Here is a 22,015-nt window from a genome sequence, read left to right on the forward strand (position 1 = left end):
GTGGAGGTGGAAATCCTGCATGAGTCCACTATCTCCTAGTTCGGTCGAATACTGAGACCGAACTGCTGAATTATTGCCGAGCAGCTTTTGCCGATCTGAGAGTAGAGCTTGATGCCGACCTGAGAGCAGAGTTTGATTGGTTGGCTTTTACCGAGCTGTAGGCTGGGGCCGAACTCTTTGGTTGTGCCGAACTGAACTCTTTAGTCATGCCGGGCTGATACTCTTTAGTCATGCCGAACTGATACTCTTTCTTGGGCTTTAGGCTGATGGGCTTTACTGCTGTTGGGCTTGTTTAGTACGCACTCCATCACTACCCCCCCCGGAAAGCGAAGTGAATTACTTCGGCATTCTGAAAAAAGGTACGGGGTAAGTTGATGTTTGTCCTCGGTCTTATGAAGTGAACTCTTCTTTGACCGGACTCGTCTTTGGTCTGATGAAATAAACATCTTTGACCGGACTCGTCTTTGGTCTGATGAAATAAACATCTTTGGCCGGGCTCGTCTTTGGTCTGATGAAATAAACATCTTTGACCGGACTAAGCTTGTGTCCTGATTTGGCGAGTTTTATCGCTCGGATCGGACTTTCCGTTGTCCTAATTTGGGGATCGGACTTTCCCTTGTCCTAATTCGGCGAGTTTTATCGCGTGGATCGGACTTTCCCTTGTCCTAATTCAGGCAAGTTTTATCGCGTGAATCGGACTTTTGTTGCAGTTCGTTTCAGACGAAGTGCTTGATTTTTAAGCCGAATTGTGGTCTTGTATCCTCTTTAGAAGCTTGGACTTCACAATCGTTGGCTTATTGCAGCTCGTTTCAGACGAACTGCTTGTTTAAGCTGAATTGTGGTCTTGTATCTTCTGTAGAAGCTTTGACTCACAATCGTTGGCTTGTTGCAGCTCGTTTCAGACGAACTGCTTGTTTAAGCTGAATTGTGGCCTTGTATCTTCTGTAGAAGCTTTGACTCACAATCGTTGGCTTGTTGCAGCTCGTTTCAGACGAACTGCTTGTTTAAGCTGAATTGTGGTCTTGTATCTTCTGTAGAAGCTTTGACTCACAATCGTTGGCTTGTATATGTTCTAAGAAGGGGATCAGCCTTCGAAGAACAAGATACCTCAGTAACATTTGTAAGAGACGACACGCACAAAGACAGACAAAACACACAGACAAAACGCACAGAGACAAATAAAGACCAAGTAAACCAAATAAAGCACATTGACTGAACAGGACTCAAGACTGACTGACCGGACTCTCTTACAAATGGAACTTTTTGAGGTTGGAAATGTGCCATGTTCGGGGTACCTGTTCTCCTGACATGTGAGCCAATTTGTAAGACCCTTTGCCGAGGACTTCTGACACCCGATACGGACCTTCCCATGTGGGTTCGAGCTTGCCCAGCTTTTCTGCTCGGCTTACTTCGTTGTTTCTCAAGACGAGATCTCCCACTTGAAATTGCAGCTTCTTCACCCTTTGGTTGTAATACCGGGCTACTTGCTCCTTGTACTTGGCTGCTTTTATGCATGCCAATTCTCTTCTTTCTTCGGCAAGATCTAGCTCGGCTCTCAGTCCGTCGTCATTCATTTCTGAGGAGAAATTTAGAGTTCGGGGACTGGGTACGCCGATCTCCACCGGAATCACGGCTTCAGTGCCGTACACCAGACTGTACGGAGTTTCACCGTTGGAGGTTGTGGGTGTAGTTCGGTAGGACCATAGGACTTGAGGGAGATTTTCTACCCATTGTCCTTTGGCTTGTTCTAACCGAGCTTTTAACCCTTTCACCAGGATACGATTTGTTACCTTCGTTTGTCCGTTTGCTTGTGGATGAGAGACCGAAGTGAACCGCTGTTGAATATTCAGCTCTTGGCACCAATTCTTGAACGTCTTGTCGGTGAACTGAGTCCCGTTATCCGAGATGAGGATGTGGGGTATGCCAAATCGGCACACTATGTTCTTCCAGACGAAATCCAATGCCTTCGAGCTCGTTATCGTAGCTAATGGTTCAGCTTCCACCCACTTCGTAAAGTAGTCCACGGCAACGATTAGGAATTTCATTTGCCGAGGAGCTTGAGGAAGTGGTCCCACTATGTCTATGCCCCATTGCATGAAAGGCCAAGGGCTCTGCATAGTGGATAGATCGGTCTGCGGCATCCTTGGGATATTTGCATGGATTTGGCACTTCGGGCAGGTCTTGACGAGCTGCACTGCTTCTTGTACCAAGGTTGGCCAATAATATCCCCATCTTAGAACTTTTTTAGCTAAAGCTCTAGCTCCGATGTGGCTGCCGCACGATCCTTCATGAACTTCTCTGAGGATGTAGTCCGTCTCTTCTGGTCCTACGCACCGCAATAACGGCTGGAGGTAAGACTTTCTAAAGAGGACTCCTTCATGAAGTTCGTACCGAAGTGCTCGGCACGTGATCTTCCGAGCTTCTCTCTTATCCTCGGGCAATTGTCCTTGATCCAGATACTGCAAGATCGGCGTCATCCAGTTCGGCGAGCTGGATACTGAATGTACCTCGGCTTCATCAATGCTTCGATGCATTAATTCTTCCGCCTTTGAGCTCGGATCTGAGGCCAACTTACTTAAGGTATCTGCTCGGCTATTTTCCGCTCTGGGAATGCGGATTATCCGAAAATAGGAGAAACTTCGGCTGATGCTTTGCGCTTTGTCCAAATACTTCTTCATTCTCTCGTCACGAGCTTCACTTGTACCCAACATGTGATTTACTATGACTTGTGAATCACAATGGACTTTGAGAGATTTGACGAGCAGACTTTGCGCTAACTGGAGTCCGGCAAGGAGGGCTTCATATTCGGCTTCGTTATTAGTGGTTGGGAATGAGAACCGAAGTGAATAGGTTACCTCGTGTCCATCGGGAGCGATAAGCAGAATACCAGCTCCACTTCCCGTTTTATTCGAAGCTCCATCTACGAATCCGCTCCAGCAGTCCGGCGGCTCTTCTTCGGATTCCAAGGGCTGTGCTAGTTCGGCATTGGCAGAATTTTTCTGTTCGGCAATGACAGGGATTGCTTGATCGAACTTGGCCTCTGCAAGAAAATCTGCCAAGGCTTGTCCCTTGATGGCTTTCCGAGGTAGGTACTCGATTGAGTGTTCTCCCAGCTCTATGGCCCATTTGGCGATTCTGCCTGATGCTTCTGGCTTGGTCAAAACTTGCCGAAGAGGCAGATCGGTTAAGACGCATACCTTGTGAGCATAGAAGTATGGCCGCAGTCTCCTTGCTGCATTTACTAACGCCAGAGCAATTTTTTCCAGAGGTTGATACCTTGTTTCTGGACCTCTTAATGCTCGGCTTGTAAAGTAGATGGGAAACTGCTTTAGGCCTTCTTCTCGTACAAGCACCGCGCTAATGGTTTGATCGGATGCCGCTAAGTATAAGAATATTACTTCGGCTTCGGTTGGAGCAGAGAGAATAGGAAGCTCGGCTAGATAACTTTTGAGCTCGTCAAAGGCCTTTTTCTGCTCAGCTCCCCACTCGAACTTTGGTGCCTTTTTCAACACCTTGAAGAACGGCAGTTGCTTTTCGGCTGCTTGGGAAAGGAATCGATTCAGTGCGGCTAGACATCCGGTTAGCCTTTGCACGTCATGTATGGACTTCGGCATCGCCATGTTCTGAACGACTTGAACTTTTGAGGGGTTTGCCTTGAGTCCGTCCTTTGAAACCAAACAACCCAGAAACTTTCCCGAATCTACCAAAAAGGTACATTTTTGGGGGTTGAGTTTGAGGTTGGCTTTTCGGAGCACGTTGAGAGTGGATTTGAGGTTGTCTTCGTACTCCGAAGTGCTTTTGCTTTTGACAACTATGTCGTCGACATACACTTCAACCTGTTTTCCGATTAGGTGCCGAAAAAGCTTGTCTACCATCCTTTGATAAGTGGCTCCGGCATTCTTTAAACCGAATGGCATCTTTTTATAAGCGAAAATGCCGAAATCGGTAATGAAAGCTGTTTTCGGAGCGTCACTCTCATCCATCAACACTTGGTGATATCCTTTGTATAAATCAAGAAAACAGAAAATTTCGAAGCCGATCAAAGCTTCTACTTTTTTATCTATATTCGGAAGGGGATAGCAATCTTTAGGACAGTGCTTGTTTAGATCGGTAAAATCTATGCACATCCGCCATCCTCCTTCTTTTTTCTTGATCATCACAGGATTGGCCACCCAAGAAGGATATTTCACCTCGAATAGTACATCCGCTTTTAGCAATTGGCGGACTTCGTCATGGATGACTTGGCTTCTTTCTGCCGCAAAGAGTCTTTGCTTCTGTTTTACTGGCCGGATTGAAGGATCAATATTTAACCGATGAGTGATTACCTCGGGGGGCACTCCGGTCATGTCCAACGGAGACCATGCAAAGACATCTTTGTACTCCTTGAGGAGCTGAATGGTCTTTTCCCGGAGTAGAGGCGTTCCTGCGAAGCCGATCTTGACCGTTCTGGATGGATCATCTTCGTATAACTGAACGGTCATTGAGTTCGGCTCTGAAGTGACTTCGGTCATCTCGCTTGCCTCTGACTCCGGTTGCTGTGATTGCTATGCTTGATGGTGCCGAACTGATTGTTCGGCACTTTTAAGCGCAATCTGCAGACATTCTTTTGCTCTCTTTTGATCACCTCGGATGACCGCTATCCCACCTTTAGTGGGGATCTTGATGGTGAGGTGATAAGTAGAGCAAACGGCCCGAACTGTGTTGAGCCAGTCTCTCCCCAGGATGATGTTGTACGGGGACCGAGCTTTCACCACAAAGAACTCGATCATCGTATTGGAGCTTGTAGGCGCTTTTCCCACCGTGATCGGAAGGCTGATAATACCTTCAGGGCGGGTGTCCTCCTGGGCGAAACTTTTCAGAGGAAGTGGAGCCGGACTGAGCCGAGCTGGATCCACTTCCATTTTATCGAAACATTCTTTAAAAAGAATGCTGACTGACGCTCCTGTATCCACAAATACTCTGTGGATCAGTTTGTTTGCCACTCCGGCTTGAATGACAATAGCGTCTTGATGAGGAGAGATGGCTGGGACGGGATCGGCATCTGAAAATGTAATCACTTCGTCTTTCTTCAGCCTTTTATGTGTTGGCTCCTCTTGATTGGAACCTCTGCGTTCTGCTTTTAGGGACGACTTAGTCTTCCCGGCAGGGAGAGCATCAATAGTCAGGATTACTCCATCATATTGCGGCTCGTCGTCGTCTTCGGGATCCTCATGCCTTTTCGGATCCTGAGGATTGCAGTTCGCACCTCTCTGTCTTTTGTTCTTTTTCGGCTGCTTGCTTTGGTATTTTTTTAACGTTCCTGTTTTCACAAGAACATCAATACCTGCAGCCAAATTTCGGCACTCCTCGGTATCGTGACCGTGGGTTTGATGGAAGGAGCAATATTGATCCTGAGGTCGCCGCACGGCTGATTTCGTCATCCGCTTTGGTCTTTCGAACATATCGGAATGTAGTTCGAAAATTTCCGTTCTTGACTTGTTCAGCGGTACGAACTGAGCGGGCGGCTTCTCGGGATTGAGACGGGGTCCCAATCTGTCTTGCACCGGAGCCCTTTGAATTCTTTCAAATGGAGTCCGGCGAGGATGCCCCTGATCGCTATGATCGGGCTTCCTTCTGTCTCCTCGGGACGATGAGCTGTCTAACGACCGTTTGCGACGGTCTGCCTCATCGGCCCGGGAGTACTGGTCCACAATGTCCCACATTTCCTGAGCTGTCTGCGGACCGCACTCAACGAGCTTCCTGTAGAGAGCTCCGGGCAGGATTCCATTTTGGAATGCCGAGATGACAAGCAGATCGTTGAGATCGTCTACTTGCAGGCATTCCTTGTGGAATCTTGTCATAAAATCGCTGATTTTTTCGTCGCGACCTTGACGAATGGAAAGCAGCTGAGCCGAAGTGATCCGGGCTTCCGCTTTCTGAAAGAACCTCCTATGGAATGCATCCATTAGATCTCGGTAAGATCTAATGCTGCCTTGAGGAAGGCTGTCGAACCACCTTCTGGCGTTCCCGATAAGCAGCTCGGGGAACAGCTTGCACATATGGACCTCATTGAGACCCTGGTTCGCCATGTTATATTGATAGCGTCCCAAGAAGTCATGAGGATCCACTAGCCCGTCATAAGTCATTGACGGTGTCCGGTAGTTCCGCGGCAAAGGAGTTCGGGTGATATCGTCCGAGAAAGGAGTCTTTAATGATCCGTACATGGCGAACCCGATATCTCTTCGGTACGGAGGAGATGGAGTTCTCCTGTGGTTCCGGTACCGAGGAGGAACAGGAACATGTCGGGTTGAGGATTCTTTCTCCTGGAAGACACGTCACTACTGCGGTAGTGACTTTCATGTCTGGATGAGGAGGGAGAATCCGCCGTTGTCTTCTCCGGCTGTTGGCTCTTCTGCAGGAAGGTTAAGAACTCCTCCTGCTTCTCGGCCAAGAACAGCTTGACAGCTTCATTTAAATCGGGCTGCTGGGAAGACTCGGTGCGATGACTCCTGGAGTGGCTTGTTCCTTCTTCGTGAGAACCGGAGGTAGATGTCTCCCGAGGCCTTTTTTCAGACCTGCGAGCTGGACTAGCTTCCTCACGGTTATCACGAACGGTATTATGGGTGTTACGTGATCTGGTATGCATTTTTTTGGGGTGGAAAAAGGGTCAAAAATTCGCTTTATCACAAATTTGGTTCTCTGTTTCCCACAGACGGCGCCAGTGATGAATCGGCGAATTTTTGATGGTGATGAATGCAGGAAGATGCAGATCACGACACAGAGATTTTACGTGGTTCGATTTACTGAGGTAAATCTACGTCCACGGGAAGAAATGAGGGCAGAGTTGTATTGCTTGATCTGTTTTCTTACAGCTTACAATACAGACTTGCTATTTTGTATTTTATCTCTAGAAAGCGAGAGAGTCTAACCCTATCTATCTGATCTAGGTTCTATTTATACAAAGGACCAAGATCGTGGCATGCAGCCATTTACTAGGTAGTGGATGTCGTGGAGATCGTGGCGATCTTGCATGGGTCCACTATCCTGCATGAGTTAATGACTGCTTGACACCACTAAATAGATCGTGGGTGTAGTGGAGGTGGAAATCCTGCATGAGTTCACTATCTCCTAGTTCGGTCGAATACTGAGACCGAACTGCTGAATTATTGCCGAGCAGCTTTTGCCGATCTGAGAGTAGAGCTTGATGCCGACCTGAGAGCAGAGTTTGATTGGTTGGCTTTTACCGAGCTGTAGGCTGGGGCCGAACTCTTTGGTTGTGCCGAACTGAACTCTTTAGTCATGCCGGGCTGATACTCTTTAGTCATGCCGAACTGATACTCTTTCTTGGGCTTTAGGCTGATGGGCTTTACTGCTGTTGGGCTTGTTTAGTACGCACTCCATCAATTCTCAACACCATTAAGATGGAGCCAGGTTATGGATAGCCTTTCATTATTGAATCTTTTAATGTAGGAATGCAATCTGTTTTCATATAAATCTTCTGCTTTATTGTAGACCTAGCACGGTGTTACACTACTACCTTTAATGGCCTTTGTTTTACTACTTTATTGTTCAAAACGCTACTCTTAGCATTTTAGCAATGTGATATGTCGTGAGGTATCCCTCTAATTTCTACACACTCATTTATTACTGTTTTTGTATAAGGAAGTTTGGCGGATCAACTTCGTCTACTTTCCCTGCTTTTCCTATCAAAGTTGTGATTTGGTTTTGCAATTTCTCTGAATTTTGCGAGCGATAATATAATTTATTGAGTTCGGTGTATTATAATTTATTGATCAATTTTGGATATTTACCTATGAATTTTTCGATCGATATCATATTCTTCTAAGTAAGCTCGTCAAACTAATGACTCTCTTAAAGTCCAGTCAACATTAGGCCACATGAAATCTTATAAAAAGTCAGCCAAGAAGGATAAAATGGCATCTTGTAAAAGTCAAATTATGACTTAAGTATGATAAAATTGAAAACCAATGGAATACGACATGAAATATATATTAAGAACATATTCTACTCTCTACACTAATTAAATTCCTTGACTTTTTTTTATATATTGTCACACCAAGAAATTCAAAGAGCTGTTCTCTTGTGCGCATTGCTGTCTCATACTCGAATAGTCGAATTCATATTTAATCACTTCCCTTCAAGTTTATTTTAATATATTGTCAATAATGGTCGTATTTAATTTTTGTAAAAGATAGCATTAAAGCACAATAGAGCCGTAAACTAATGCAAAATTCCTAAATTAGTTGAAAAAATAAAATTAATAGAGGTAATTGCGTCAAAATAGACAAATTCCGCTCAACTATACGTTCATATTCAATTGTTTTGTTTTTTTACATGGTTTGCATTGTTGGACGAACCAGAACTTACACACTATCATGACTATTCAAATTATGTAAACATTACATTCATCCCTCTCAGCATTAATTTCAAATATGAAAAATCAATACAACTTAAAATTCATGTATTTAGAGACATAGTCAGGCTGAGACCAATTAATTACTATCACAACACTAAAACAACTAGTAGTTCACAATTAATCACAACTTAAGTCCTGGCTCGAACAAGCGGCGACGCCATCGGCGAATGCGGCGACATCATGACAAGCTCATCCCGCCGCCGCCGGAACGACAAGCTCACCTCCAACTCCATCCTCCTCCTCTGCTTCCTCGCCACAAACTTCCTTATCCTCTCCATCGCCACCTCCATCGTCTCGTCATCCATATTTGCAAAGCACACGCGAAACCACCCGGGCTCCGAGCAATGGAACGCCGCCCCGGGCGACACATTCAGCTTCACCTCATTCACAATCAGCCGCCACAGCTCCAGCTCCGCTTCATACGTAGCCGCCTTCAGCAGCCGCCGCAGATCCATCCAGCAAAACAACCCCGCATTCCCCTCCAAATTCCAAATCCCCACCTGCCCCAACCCCTCGCACATGTCGGCGCGCCGCTTCCCAAGCCGCCTCCGGCTCTCGGCGAGGAATCCATCGACGAATTCCTCGTCCGACAGCATCCCCGCGATCAGCCGCTGCGTCTGCGTCGAGACGAGCCCGAAGCTCGACATCTTGCGCGCGCAGCTGACGACGGCGTCGTTGTAGGAGTAGACGACGCCGACACGGAAGCCTGGGAAGCCGAGGTCTTTGGAGAGGCTGTAGACGATGTGGACGAGGTCGAGGTTGCAGTGGGGATTCTCCTGGACGACCTCGGCGATGCTGGTGAAGCCGGGCTGGCCGGAGACGGTGGCGGAGTAGATCTCGTCGCAGATTAGGTGGATGTTTTTGTCGGCGGTGAAGTCTAGGGATTCTTGTAATGTTTGCCTGTCGATGACGGTGCCGAGTGGATTGGAAGGGTTGTTGAGGAGTAAGCCTTTTACTCTTATGTTGGAGTCTTGAGCTTGTTTGTATGCGGCTTCGAGAGCGGCACGTGTGATCTGGAAGGCGTCGCTGCTCTCGCACACGACCGGAACTAGTTTTACACCTGTGCGCCACGTCAGATCTCTGTCGTTTCTGCAAGATTTTTGAGTTTGACTTTGGTTAGTATATGCTGGACTTCGTCATTTTTACCATAAATGGTAAGTAGGTCCCACATTCTATTAACTCACTTCACTCACATTTTATTATAAAACTAATATAAAAAAGTGTGTCCCACACTTCACTAACTTTTTCAATCAACTTTTCTTTACATTTCTTAAAACTCGTGCCTAGTCAAAGAGTGACAATTAATCGGGGACGAAGGGGAGTAATAAATTTAAAATTTTGTTGTAGTAAGTAGTACTACTATATCGTGTATGATTAGGTAGATTTGATTTATAAAATGACTAGGAAGAGCCGTGGGCCCCGTTTCATGTGGAATTGTTAGGAGAAAGTTGGTGCATTATTTATCAATTCATATGATACAAATAGGGGAATGAATACTGACCCTGGATAATATGGAGTTGGGACTAATAATGCCTCGCCGCGATCGACCAAGCAGAAGGCTAGTGTTTCTTGAGCTCCGGTGGCGCCGCCGCTCATCACGATGCGATCCGGGTCGAACCGGACTCTATTGCCTCTCACTTTCTCCATGAATCTTGCTACAGCCTGTCAATAATAAATGAATAAATAAGGTGTAAGAATTCGATTTTTGGTTGAATTAAGTGTCCAAGGATATGATTATAATGTTTATATACATTTCTGAACTGCGGCAAGCCGTGATAATCTTGATAGATAGCAATATCTTTGAAATCAGCAGCTCCTTCTGCTGTGCAAATGGAGGCCTTGGGGTTGTTTTTTATCCATTCTTGGATTAGATCAAAGCAAAGCTGCAGAAATTGAAAAAAAAAGATCAGTCTAAGATTTTGTGAATAATTTTCGTTAATGATTTCATTGCAATGCATTTAAATGATTTTTACCTGATTTTCTGCTAGTCCCATTTGGATAACACCATGAGGGTTTTCGGTGGGGTGGTAAGGATCGCTGTCGTATGCCTTCCATCCATCGAAGTAAGGCGAGTTTTCGCCATGTCCGTCGTTGGTTGCGATCTTGGACAGAAGCTGGCCTTGGTTTCTTGACTTGAACTCCATTTTTAAGGTCGAAATTGTTTAATTTTTGTGGAAGAAAAGATGAAAGAATTACAAAGAATTAAGGAATGAAAGAATTGAAAGAATGAAGGTGTAGTTAGCAAGAGAAGATGTTGAATTATGAGTAGTGTGTTGATGATGAACTGAAGAATATGAGTTCATATTTATAGAGTTTAGAATATTGTAGCATGAGAAGGTACTTAGAGGGGACCATTTTGACATGATTGAACCTTCCTACCCACCTCCAAATTAAGAAAAGAAATTTAAATAATGGAGAATTCTTTATTCGAATTGAATTTCTCTTTTACTTTTCGATTAAAAAAAGCATTTTAAAAGTGTAACAGCCAATAGGCGGCTTTTTTGAAGTTAAAATTTGCTTTGACACATATTTTTATCACACAATTCTTAAGGGAATATTGGACGTCAATTAATTTGACTCTCTTCATTCAACCTTCAAGAGAGAGCTAAAAAATGTCAAAAGCCATCATCCCGAAAATTAGGTAATTGTTAGACTATTTTGCAAAGTTTTGAAACTTTAAAATTCCTAGATGAGTCATAGCTATTATCACTACCAATTATGTATACTAAAAAAACGTTTTATATCAATAACTTTATTATGATGATATAATATGTAGTAATATTATTTTCATGGAATTACCAAGAAACTATTTTTACGGGAGTGAAAGTAACGTGGAAGTTGAAATCTTCAACCTTGATATTTAAATAATGAAATACTACTATTGAGAAAGTGATGGAAGTTGAAATCTTAGTGAATTTACGTAATCTATGTTGTCATGTTGAGCCAATTAAATTGCATTTGTAATGTAGTAAATAATCCTACACAGCTCACCTAGCTCATAACTTTTTATTTATTTTATATCATAGTAATTATTTTATATTTAAGTTTTATGAATAAATTCATAGCAAAATGATTGAGACATACACGGGTTTCACTAGGAGTGTATACGCGGCACGAAAGGTAAGTATATCTCTGGTCCCAACCATTAAATCTTGTGGGGTTTCTTAAATTAATTTCCACCAAAATAATTGCAATTTATGGAAGATGTATAACTATTCAGTTTTAGGCTTTAATGAATGTAATAGTCCAGATTCAGCTGTTGCAAGCCAATAATATCAAACATGTTGATTGTGTTTAGCTAAAATAGGTGCAATGTGTGTGATTGTAGTTATAGTGTCTGTTACATGCGCGTAAGTCGTAACTTAGTCTGTGATTTGTAGTTATAGTGTTTGTTACAATTTAAAAATTATTGTTCTGTTGTAGTCCCTAAAATGGTAGAATTATAAGAGCTCAATTAGTATTAGCTGAATTGATAAAGGGATGATTAAAGTTAGTATTGATTGATTGATTTCTATGTTTTTTGATAGGTAAATTAAAAATAAAATAGAATAACAGTTTATATTTTAATTTAATTTTAATTTTTTATTTAATACTCATAAATTATTATTGATCTACTGTCTGCAATCACTTGTGTCACGACCGCACTTGCTAAGGATAGCATAGTCGGGGAACCGTGACTAGGGGTGGGGGTATAAGAAGCGGGGAAAGAATTAAGGGAAAATAAAATCAAACATTGGTTGCGAGACATGACTAATCAAGTGCTGATACATAGAAGAAAAGACACTCGATCATGAAAACTCAAGTATTTGTTTGTAAAAATTTCAAAATATCAGAGTTTTGAACAAAATAGACTTGAGTCTTTTAAAATGCACAACGGAAGCAAATGAACGCGGTTCCATGTATGAAGACTTGAACCTCCGAGAGTCAAAATCTGACTGAATTAAATGTCTTGTCTCAATAGCACTTCCTCCACCACTTCGCTGCTCAACCTGCACATTTAGAAATATATGCAGGGTTGAGTACAAAAAGTACTCAGTGAACACATTGCCGAAAATACAAATATACTTTTGAAAATATTGTCAAGCCATCATCACAGTAACACCCAGCGGTTTTATTTAAAAGACCTGAGCTTACTAAAAATCTTTATTCGACTGCGCAGTCTAAGTTCTTTCCATTCTTTGCCATATCTGATCACATTGTGCCGTGGAGATGGTGTTCTCCCACGGTCACCTTACATTCATGTGCCGGGAAGGTGGCCACCTTCCTCGGTCACCTGCTCTGCCCAACATGTCAGAGGTAACTTGTGTACACTAGTCCGAGTGGGGACACCACCTTCACTGGGACCCGAATTCGACTTATATCATCATTCATAATTCCTTTGGCCTTAGCCAAACAGATAGACATCATACAAAAACATTTATGGCAAGACAACATCTTTAAGAATCACGAACATGTGTTCGTGTTTTCATAAAATACGATTTGTATTTTTAGTATAGGAAAGCTCACCTCGATCGCTTAGTTCCCTTAACTTGAATCTTTCGTTCCGACTTTACTTGCGAACGTACCCTTTTGAAAATATCACAATAGGAAAATACTAATTTTGTTTTAAACTAATATAATTAAATAAGAAAGAAAATCTCAAGGTTTAAACTAATCTATTATTATTATATTATTTATTAAGAAGTTTCTAAAACATTATTTATTACTAGTCCGTTTTCTATTTTCGGCTCCGACTAAGTTGATATTCCATGCGTCACTATAAGTTTTACGTAAAACTATAACAACTCGGATCGCAACTAAATATCCCATCTTTCTTAAACAATTTATTTTAAGCCCAAAATAATTTAAATTCAAATCTGGGCCCTTCTTAATTATTTTTCTGCTGCACCAAATTATTCACAAGTAGTTGGGCTCAATGTTTTTTTTAATACGGCCCAAGTAATTAAATCAGAAGCCCAAATAAATGAGCCCAATTAAATGATGCACACTCAAATACCCTAGCACTTGTCTTTCTCCCTCATTTCACAAAATGCACACAGCCTCCCTCCCTTTCACACATCGCCACCGCCGCCGCCAGCCTCCCTCCGGTGCCGTCGTCGCGCCACCGCCACTTCCGGCGGTGGTCCTTCTTCCTCCTCCTCTCTTTCTCCCTTCTCTCCCTCGGTTCCTCTCTTCACCGCCGGCATGCAGAGGCAGCGGCTTCGCCGCCCTCCTCCCGGCAGTCCGGCAGTTCCCCTCTCTCTCTCTCTCTCTCTCTCTCTCTCTTTCTCTCTCCCTCTCTCCCCCTCTCCCTTCTCTTCTCTCCCTCGGATATGCTCACGCCGCCGCCGCTGTGCATGCACAGACGGCGGCTTCGGCCTCCTTCGCGCCTTGCATCGCTGGCCACCGCCACAGCCGAGACCGCTGCCCCTCGCTGAACTCCCGAAAGGTAAGGTGTAATTGTTTAAATCTCTTCCTCTTTTATTTCAGTTTCTAAGGATTTAAAGTCTTAGATATGAGGTTTTTGGAATTTAATTTGCGATGGTTGGTGAAATTAATGAAGAATCGGGGTGTGGGGCTGTCCTCAACGTCTCCGGGCTGCCAAAGAGCCATCGCCGAAAATCCAGCAAATTCTTATTCTAGAGATAAGTTTTTTTTTTCATTCTCTGTAGTTCATTTAGGTGGTGGGATTTTAGTTGTTGTATTTACTGAATTTGACGAACTTGGATATTAGGGATCATATTGCTTGGTATTGTTGGTGTCACTTAGGCATATTCTAGATTTAAGATGTATGCATGATTCGTGTGTAAAGAGAAGGGGGTTCTTGGAGTTTACCTTTTGGTGTGAAAAAGTGTTGGTGGGTTGAGGACTTGATCCTACAATTACCTGCAACTCTCCCTCCTCTGTTCTATGTGAAGTTTTTTTTAAAAGTTTGATTATGATGTGGCTAGGTGAAAATGATTGTATGTATATATACATATACATTAAAAAAATGGCAAGTGGCGTAGAGATGCAAGTGGCGTAAAGATGCATTATTCTTGTCAGAGAATAATCATTTCTTCTGCTATGCAATTTAATGTAGGCATTAAATGCTACGACTTCACTTATCCTTGCATTAAATGTTACGGATTCACTTATCCTTTCAGGATTTGCTCATATCTCTTTTTTTTATTTAATTATTAAAGTAATTATTTGAGTATTTATTTAATTGTTTATTTAATTGGTGTAGGTATAATCGGTTCAAGTTCGTGGCCGTCCGCGTTGAAGTACCCGATTTTCTTAGAACGTAGGATGTATTAAATTTTGTTGGATGTGTCGGACATCAAGATTTTGGTTTTGGGATTTATTTATTTAAATTTATTGTATTCATATAAGTGTATTATATATTTGTGGATTCTATTCACTTGTCTATCGTCAAACAAACAACGATGACAATCTATAGTAACTCAGATTTAATCACATAAAAGTCACTTATATAGGTAATTAAGCTAATAATATAGTTTCTAATAATATCGGCTTAGCGGGTCGTTACAACTTGTCTCACTTTGATTCGAATCTCACCAATTTCTTCGTGATGCTATTATAGTTCAAACTTGAGAACTCATCATAAAAGTCTGTTCGGAAATAGAGCATATTTAATCTTTTTAATCCCATATTAATTGCTTTTACAACCCATGTGGGTACTGAGTTTGTAAGTTATGTGTTTACAACACTCAAATTAAAATATAGCAAATTGAAAATATCATAGAATATAATAAATAAAAATAATAAAACAAACATTTTATTTAAAATCATTATAGAAAAAAAAATATAGGCAAAGCCGTCGATCTCCTTCCAACAAAAAAATGATAAGTAATATGCACTCCATGATTTGTCATCTTTCTTGATTTATAAGTTATCATATATTCATGTGTGAACGAGTGTTTTATCTAATAAACAATTTTTTCCACTCTATAATTAAGTTCTATGGTTGTAACTATAGTCTAATATGTCATCTTCCTTGATTTATAAGTTATCATATTCGTGTGTGAACGAGTGTTTTATCTAATAAGCAATTTTTTCTGCTTGATAAGTTCCATAGTTGTTACAAGAAATACATTATGTATTAATTATATTAACTACATATTCATGTCATATTCCATGATCGATATCAACTACACATAACATATTAGGTTTACGTCATATAATTCAAATATCCACTTTTAAGTAAAAGCATAACAATCAATTACTATGTAACATAATAAAAGATGACTTAGACACACCTTATTTAAAATACATAATTTAACCAAATTAAATTAAGAGGAATTATAACGTGACAGGAGAGGTATGAAATGGAGTGTATGGATCCTCTGCAATGTGTAAAAACACAGTCAGTTTCATATGAAACGCATTATAGGTTTTAGAGGAAGAAATGATAGGATGGAATGGAATTATGAAACGCACACTTTCCTCTCCCCATAATATTTTTTTAACAGAGCTATTAAAAACTACTCATTTTTTGCACATTTCTTGAATTTAAACACTAATTAAAAGTTGTCGTTTATGTTATTTTTGTTACCGGCACACAAATTGTTAAAAATAAAATAGGAGAAACATAATCAAAAGACTAATTTACTAGGAAAGAGAGTTTATTTAGTCTACAAACTCCAAATTAGTTGCTTTTACTGACTTATGTGAGACATTAAGTCCGTAACATTGGCCCCCTTAGGGTCAACGTCCTCGTTTGTCATGATTGCTTCTTTGTTAGACCACTGCTCCGAACTCTCGTTAGTCAAGACGGATTCTTTCCGACCATCACTTCAAGTCGACTCCCAAGCGTACACATTGGTCACGGTTGTCTTCCACATGCCAGTGCTAAGAGTCATTTGGGCTCACAATAAAAGTATCAATATTACAAATTGAAGTTATTAGTTAAAATAAATATTTGAAGACAACCGTGACCAATGTGTACGCTTGGGAGTTTAAGATATTTATAGTGTTGACATAGAATTTTAGATGAAGTTATTAGTTAAAATAAATAGAGGGAAAAAATAGTTGAATATTTTAATAAAGAGAAAGAAGAGATGATAGAGGAGAGAAGAAAGAGAGAAATTTATTTTTAAATATATAAAATAGATATTTTGAATGAGATAAATTAAAAAGGAAAAATGGACATCTTAAGTGGGACGGAAGATGTCACACCTCAACCCCTCTGACGTATACTCTTTTAATAAATAAAATCCCTTATCATAAAAGCAATCAATACACGTGTCTAATTCATAGAACACCTATATTATATAATTTCAAAATATCATGTAAAGTAGTGGAACTCTCTCACCACTCTATATACTATACATTTATCTACATTCAAAAAGATGAGGAGGAGAAGGTTGCCAATATGCATCAGCCGCCGAACCTGATAACACGTGGAGTTCCTATGACTCACGTCAGTCAAAACTTTACTGCTATTTTATTCCTGAAAAATTTAGTGGTTTATATGAGCCACAACTCAGTATATATAAATTTCCACCTTTAATCTCACATGATACAAACATCAAGCATATTCTTTTATCAATACATATAATCAGAAACAATATATAACATAATTTTAAAACAAATCATTTCATATTCATATGCATATGTCACTCTATTCAGTTTATTATTCTGTAACAGTCAAGCCTGATATCTGCCCGGGATTTCCAATATGATTGACCCGTAGGTCCCATTATGATTTGACCCGAAGGTCCCACTGTGATTTGACCTGAAGGTCCCAATATGTTTGACACGAAGGTCCCAATATGATTGACCCGAAGGTCCCACTGTGGTTTGACCCGAAGGTCCCAATATGTTTGACCCGAAGGTCCCAATATGATCGACCCGAAGGTCCCAATATATCCACTGTGATTTCAGATCCAGGGCAAAACCGTCACAGATCCTCTTTAATCCAATGATTCACATAATTGGTATCATAAACATATCTTTTGCACTAATAACATATTCATATCATATTCCATCAAATTATCCAATATATCTAAACAAACATGTCCATTTCAGCAATCAAATATTCATATCATATTCGGCCATCAAAATCAAATAATTCATAATCATATCAATTTCATACCATATAATCCAATAATTCACTCTAATTCAACATATAACAATCAACTACATAACACATGTAAAACTAAAAGTATGATTTATACACACCTTATCACGATAGGTTATCTAACTGAGCTCCTAATTCCATCTACTGATCTACCTTCCGCATCCTAAAAATTATCATATGAAAAAAATTCAATTCGGAAAACTATATACATTTGTACTTGTGACTTGTGTGTGTGCATATTTGGTAGATTACAAAACAAAATTTAGAAAAATTACTTCATTCCATTTGTATAGCTCTCGTTCTCCCCTTTTTTTTCTCTAAACTTTTGTTTCGCCGCAATCCTAATACAACATTTACATATATGTCGCAATTTGCTTTGCTTACCGACTCAGTCTATGACTAAGCTAAAAAAAAGAACTTTGCCTATACTCATCACACGTGCCTTCATAAGAATTTTACTAGTATTTCTTTACAAACTATTAGGATAAATATAAGTAATTTCACACTAACCCATAACAACAAGTAATTGTTTAACCTGTCGGTCTACAATATTAACTGGTTCCTCTATGTAACTCAGATTCTCAGAAATCTGTATATCAGGATCTCTCAGAACATGTGACGGATCAGACCGATAACGTCGAAGCATGCTGACGTGAAAAACATTATGAATCTGCTCTAACTCTGGAGGTAATGCTAACTTGTACGCTAACGGTCCAACTCTTTCGACAATATCATATGGCCCAATATAACGAGGACTCAACTTACCTTTATGTCCAAATCGCATTACTCCTTTCCAAGGTGAGACTCGCAAGAAAACTTTATCTCCAACCTCATATTCCATCTCTTTCCGATGCTGATCATAATAACTCTTCTGTCTGTCTTGTGTCACCTTCAATCTGCTTTTAATGATATCAATCTTAGAAACAGTTTCCTGAATAATTTCTGGGCCTTCTAGAATCTCCAAGCCTTCTTTATCCCAATATACCTGACTTCTGCATTTTTTGCCATATAATGCTTCATAGGGTGTCATTCCAATAATGCTATTTGTGGTCCTAACTACCTAGCTAGCTCCTTTTATACACTACTATCTGTTCTATATTGTCAATCAATAAGAAATATATCAACCATTACAATAAATATCTCGTATTATTCTAATAATTATTATTATTGTTACTATTGTTATTATATTATTAACATAAATTTTAAAGGACGAGTTATGGTGAACCTAGATATTATTTGGCCTCATACATTATCGCCCTACCATTAGGGAGTGTGTTATATTGTTAACTTCCTCTTAGATAGACATTAGATCATTAGATCAACGTATAAGATCATTCATCTAGAAATATCAATACAATGTAAAAAAAAAGTCAATTAAAGGCATTAATGTCAATTAACAAAAAAAGTTAGTTATAACTAACTTTTAAAAAAATCCTAAAACTTTAAATGATTATAAGTATTTCAATTTATATTATTTTTTTACACACAACATATCAAAGTAAAGATAATTTTATAAGGATTCTAACGAGATCTCACTTACATATGTTCCGATATCAAAATTAATTTTTTTTTGAATTTTCGTATTTTTTACGTATAAGTTTAATGTAAATATATGTATCAAAATATGTCAATATAATACTCTTTCTGTCCCATAAAAATATGTGCACTTTCTATTTTCGTACGTCCCACAAAAATATGTGCATTCCATTTTTGGAAAGTAATATCAATTTAATAATGTAGGTTCAACTATCAAGTAAAACTATTTTAACTATCATTCACCTCCTCTCTCTTACTTTTACCATACAATTCTCCTCATCTCTCTTACTTTACCAATTTTGTCTTAATTCTCGTGCCATCTCATCCGCCCATATTTTATTAGGACGGAGGGAGTATATATTTATATATTTACAATGTCAATGCAAAATTATGTTGACATATTCAAGGAATCATATTAATATTTTTTATATACTATATTGACATTTTATCCAAAACTCTAAATTTGGCCATTCTTCTAATCTATTTAAATTTAAATAATAATAAAAAGAAATTACATATGACAATTTATAGACCACTAGATCTCTAGAAATCATATAGATTTAAATTAGTTGTAGTTAGCAATTAAGGGATGAGTTAGCAATTGATCACACCCCCTAACACTAGACCAACTCACACACCAAATATCTCATAGTATTATTTACTTTGGGATATCCACTACTAAATATTTTATTTTATTTTTATTATTTTAATACATAAAATTTACATTTTACTAACTCATTTAATCATATTTTATTATAAAATTGTTATTATTATATAAAAAGTACTAGTAAGATATATACTTCATTGATTTTTTTCACCTAAATGACCTAATTTCATATTTACTTCATTGATTTTTTCACCTAATTTCATATTTTATTATAAAGTTGTTATTATTACATAAAAAGTACTAGTAAGATATATACTTCATTGATTTTTTCACCTAATTTCCTTGATAATTATAAAATTATGTACCAGATAAATATGAGACATTACGGTTGTATAGATATCCGGACATATAGACCAAACTCAAATAAAATTTATCAACTTCAATTAATGTTACTCTGTTCTCGCATGTGTACGTTCTCACAGGCAGGCATCTATAATTTAATTCGGCGCATGATTTTACAAATTAAAATGAAAAACTTTAATCATCGGTCTTTAGGTAATCACCATATTATTTCTTAAAACCCGCATTAGTTATGGGATACCTATTGAGGACCGGAGGGAGTACTAGGATCGGATTTTATTATGGCGTCCGTCGCCACCGCCGTCCGCGCCGCTGGCACGGACGCCATCCGCAGCCGCTGCGCTCGCGCCGCTGGCACGGTGCTGCTCGATGTATCGAGCACGTCAGTGCCAGCGGACGCACACGTGGCGCGCTCCCATTCGTCAACGGCTCGACCGTTGCATTTAAACATTTTTTTATTTTTTTTAAAAAAAATCGGTTTTTTATTAAAAAAAACCGATAAAAATAAAAAAAATTTCACTTCCCCAAAAAAATATATCCGTTTATAACCGTTTTTTACACCTTTTTAATTTTTTTTTCATTTTTTTTACCCCAAAAATACACACTTTCATCTATAAATACCCCAATTTCACCCCAAAAATTCACATCAAACTACACAACTCTCATCATCATTCTCCAATATCCATTCTCATCTCCATTCTCTCATATCCATTTTCATCTTCATTCTCTCATACCCTACAACATCACTATGTCCGGCCAAGACGATAACCCTTCGGGCTCCCACGGTTGGAACCCCGAATGGTTCGGTTCACAACCGTTTCCTAGTCCGGAAACGGAATATTCGGCCCCTCCTCAAACCCAAGATTCGGCCGTTCCGGGTGGCTACCGTCCATACCCAATCGACGACCAAGGTGCCTCCGAAGGGCGCTACGGGCGGACACCGGAGCCTAGGCCTCGGGCCCCTTCCCAAATGCCGATTCCTCCATCTCGCGCCGGTGTCCGCACACCGTACTCACCGGCGGAGATGGAAAGATTGTTCAAGGCGTACTTGGAAATCTCCGAAGATGCGGTGGTTGGAACGAACCAATCCGGCGATCACTTTTGGTGGCGCGTCTCTAGCCGGTACAATGCAAACCGGCCGCCCGGAACGATCGAGCGCAACGAGAGTATGGTGCGCAACTGCATCGGCCGAGCCAACGAAGAAATTGGCATGTTCAACGGCTATTTCATCCAGGAGTCCCGGAATGCCGGGAGCGGCCGAAGCGAGGTCGACATCATCACCGCCGCGCTGAGCACCTACCAATCCATGAACGGTAAGTCGTTCAAATATCTTAACGTTTGGCAGGAGACGCGGACGCACCTGAAGTATAAGGGAGGCATAGCATCCTCCTCTAGCAGCTCCTCCAAACGATCAAGGTCGGTAGCCCTATCCGACTCCGGCTCGGAAGAAGTGGCTAGCCAACTCGCCGGAGCTAACTTGGGTAGCCCCGACGCCGGACCGAGCGGTTCCCAACGCCGCCCCCAAGGAAGGAAGAAGGCGGCGGCCAACCGTCGTCGCGGCTCGACTCCCGAAGCCACTCCCGAAGCCGCTCCCGCTCCCTATGTGCCACCTCCACCCCCGAACAACTCGCTGTGGATGCTCTTAAGCCAACTCAATATGGCCGATAGGTCATCTATGACCCCCACGCAACTTGAAACACACGAGACCATGATAAAAGGTCTCCAAAAACAATTGGGGTTGATCCCGCCGGATGCGTAGTCTTATTAGGAGTTTAATTATGTAATTTTTAATTTTTAGGATTTTAATTATGTAATTTTTAATTTTAAGGAGTTTAATTATGTAATTTTTAATTTTTAGGATTTTAATTATGTATTTTTTAGTTTTATTTATAATTTGTAATATTTATTATGGTTTTTAAATGGATTTTAATATTATGGAAATGTTATTGTTTAATTGAATTTTATATTAATTGTGCTTGTCCTTGCGGAAGAGCACAGTTGTGGGTGTTGTGCTCTTGCCAGAGAGCAGGCA

The 22,015-nt window shown here is 40.3% G+C and overlaps 1 protein-coding gene and 1 long non-coding RNA gene across 2 annotated transcripts; one reads left to right on the forward strand and one right to left on the reverse strand.

Moving 5' to 3' along the window:
* Nucleotides 1-8,388: 8,388 nt before the first annotated feature.
* Nucleotides 8,389-10,700, reverse strand: LOC121767164 (1-aminocyclopropane-1-carboxylate synthase-like). Its single transcript, XM_042163371.1, has 4 exons — nt 10,390-10,700; nt 10,168-10,299; nt 9,918-10,078; nt 8,389-9,505 (listed from the first exon to the last, which is right to left on the reverse strand). Exons 1-4 carry the CDS (start codon nt 10,558-10,560, stop codon nt 8,545-8,547), a joined length of 1,425 nt encoding a protein of 474 aa, XP_042019305.1. The 5' UTR covers nt 10,561-10,700; the 3' UTR covers nt 8,389-8,544.
* Nucleotides 10,701-13,432: 2,732 nt separating this feature from the next.
* LOC121767680 lies at nt 13,433-14,798 on the forward strand. The gene is made up of 2 exons (XR_006043165.1): nt 13,433-13,844; nt 13,959-14,798. It is a non-coding gene; the product is annotated as an uncharacterized LOC121767680 (long non-coding RNA).
* Nucleotides 14,799-22,015: the final 7,217 nt, after the last annotated feature.

Source organism: Salvia splendens, chromosome 15, assembly GCF_004379255.2.
Source record: "Salvia splendens isolate huo1 chromosome 15, SspV2, whole genome shotgun sequence".
Taxonomy (NCBI): Eukaryota; Viridiplantae; Streptophyta; class Magnoliopsida; order Lamiales; family Lamiaceae; genus Salvia; species Salvia splendens.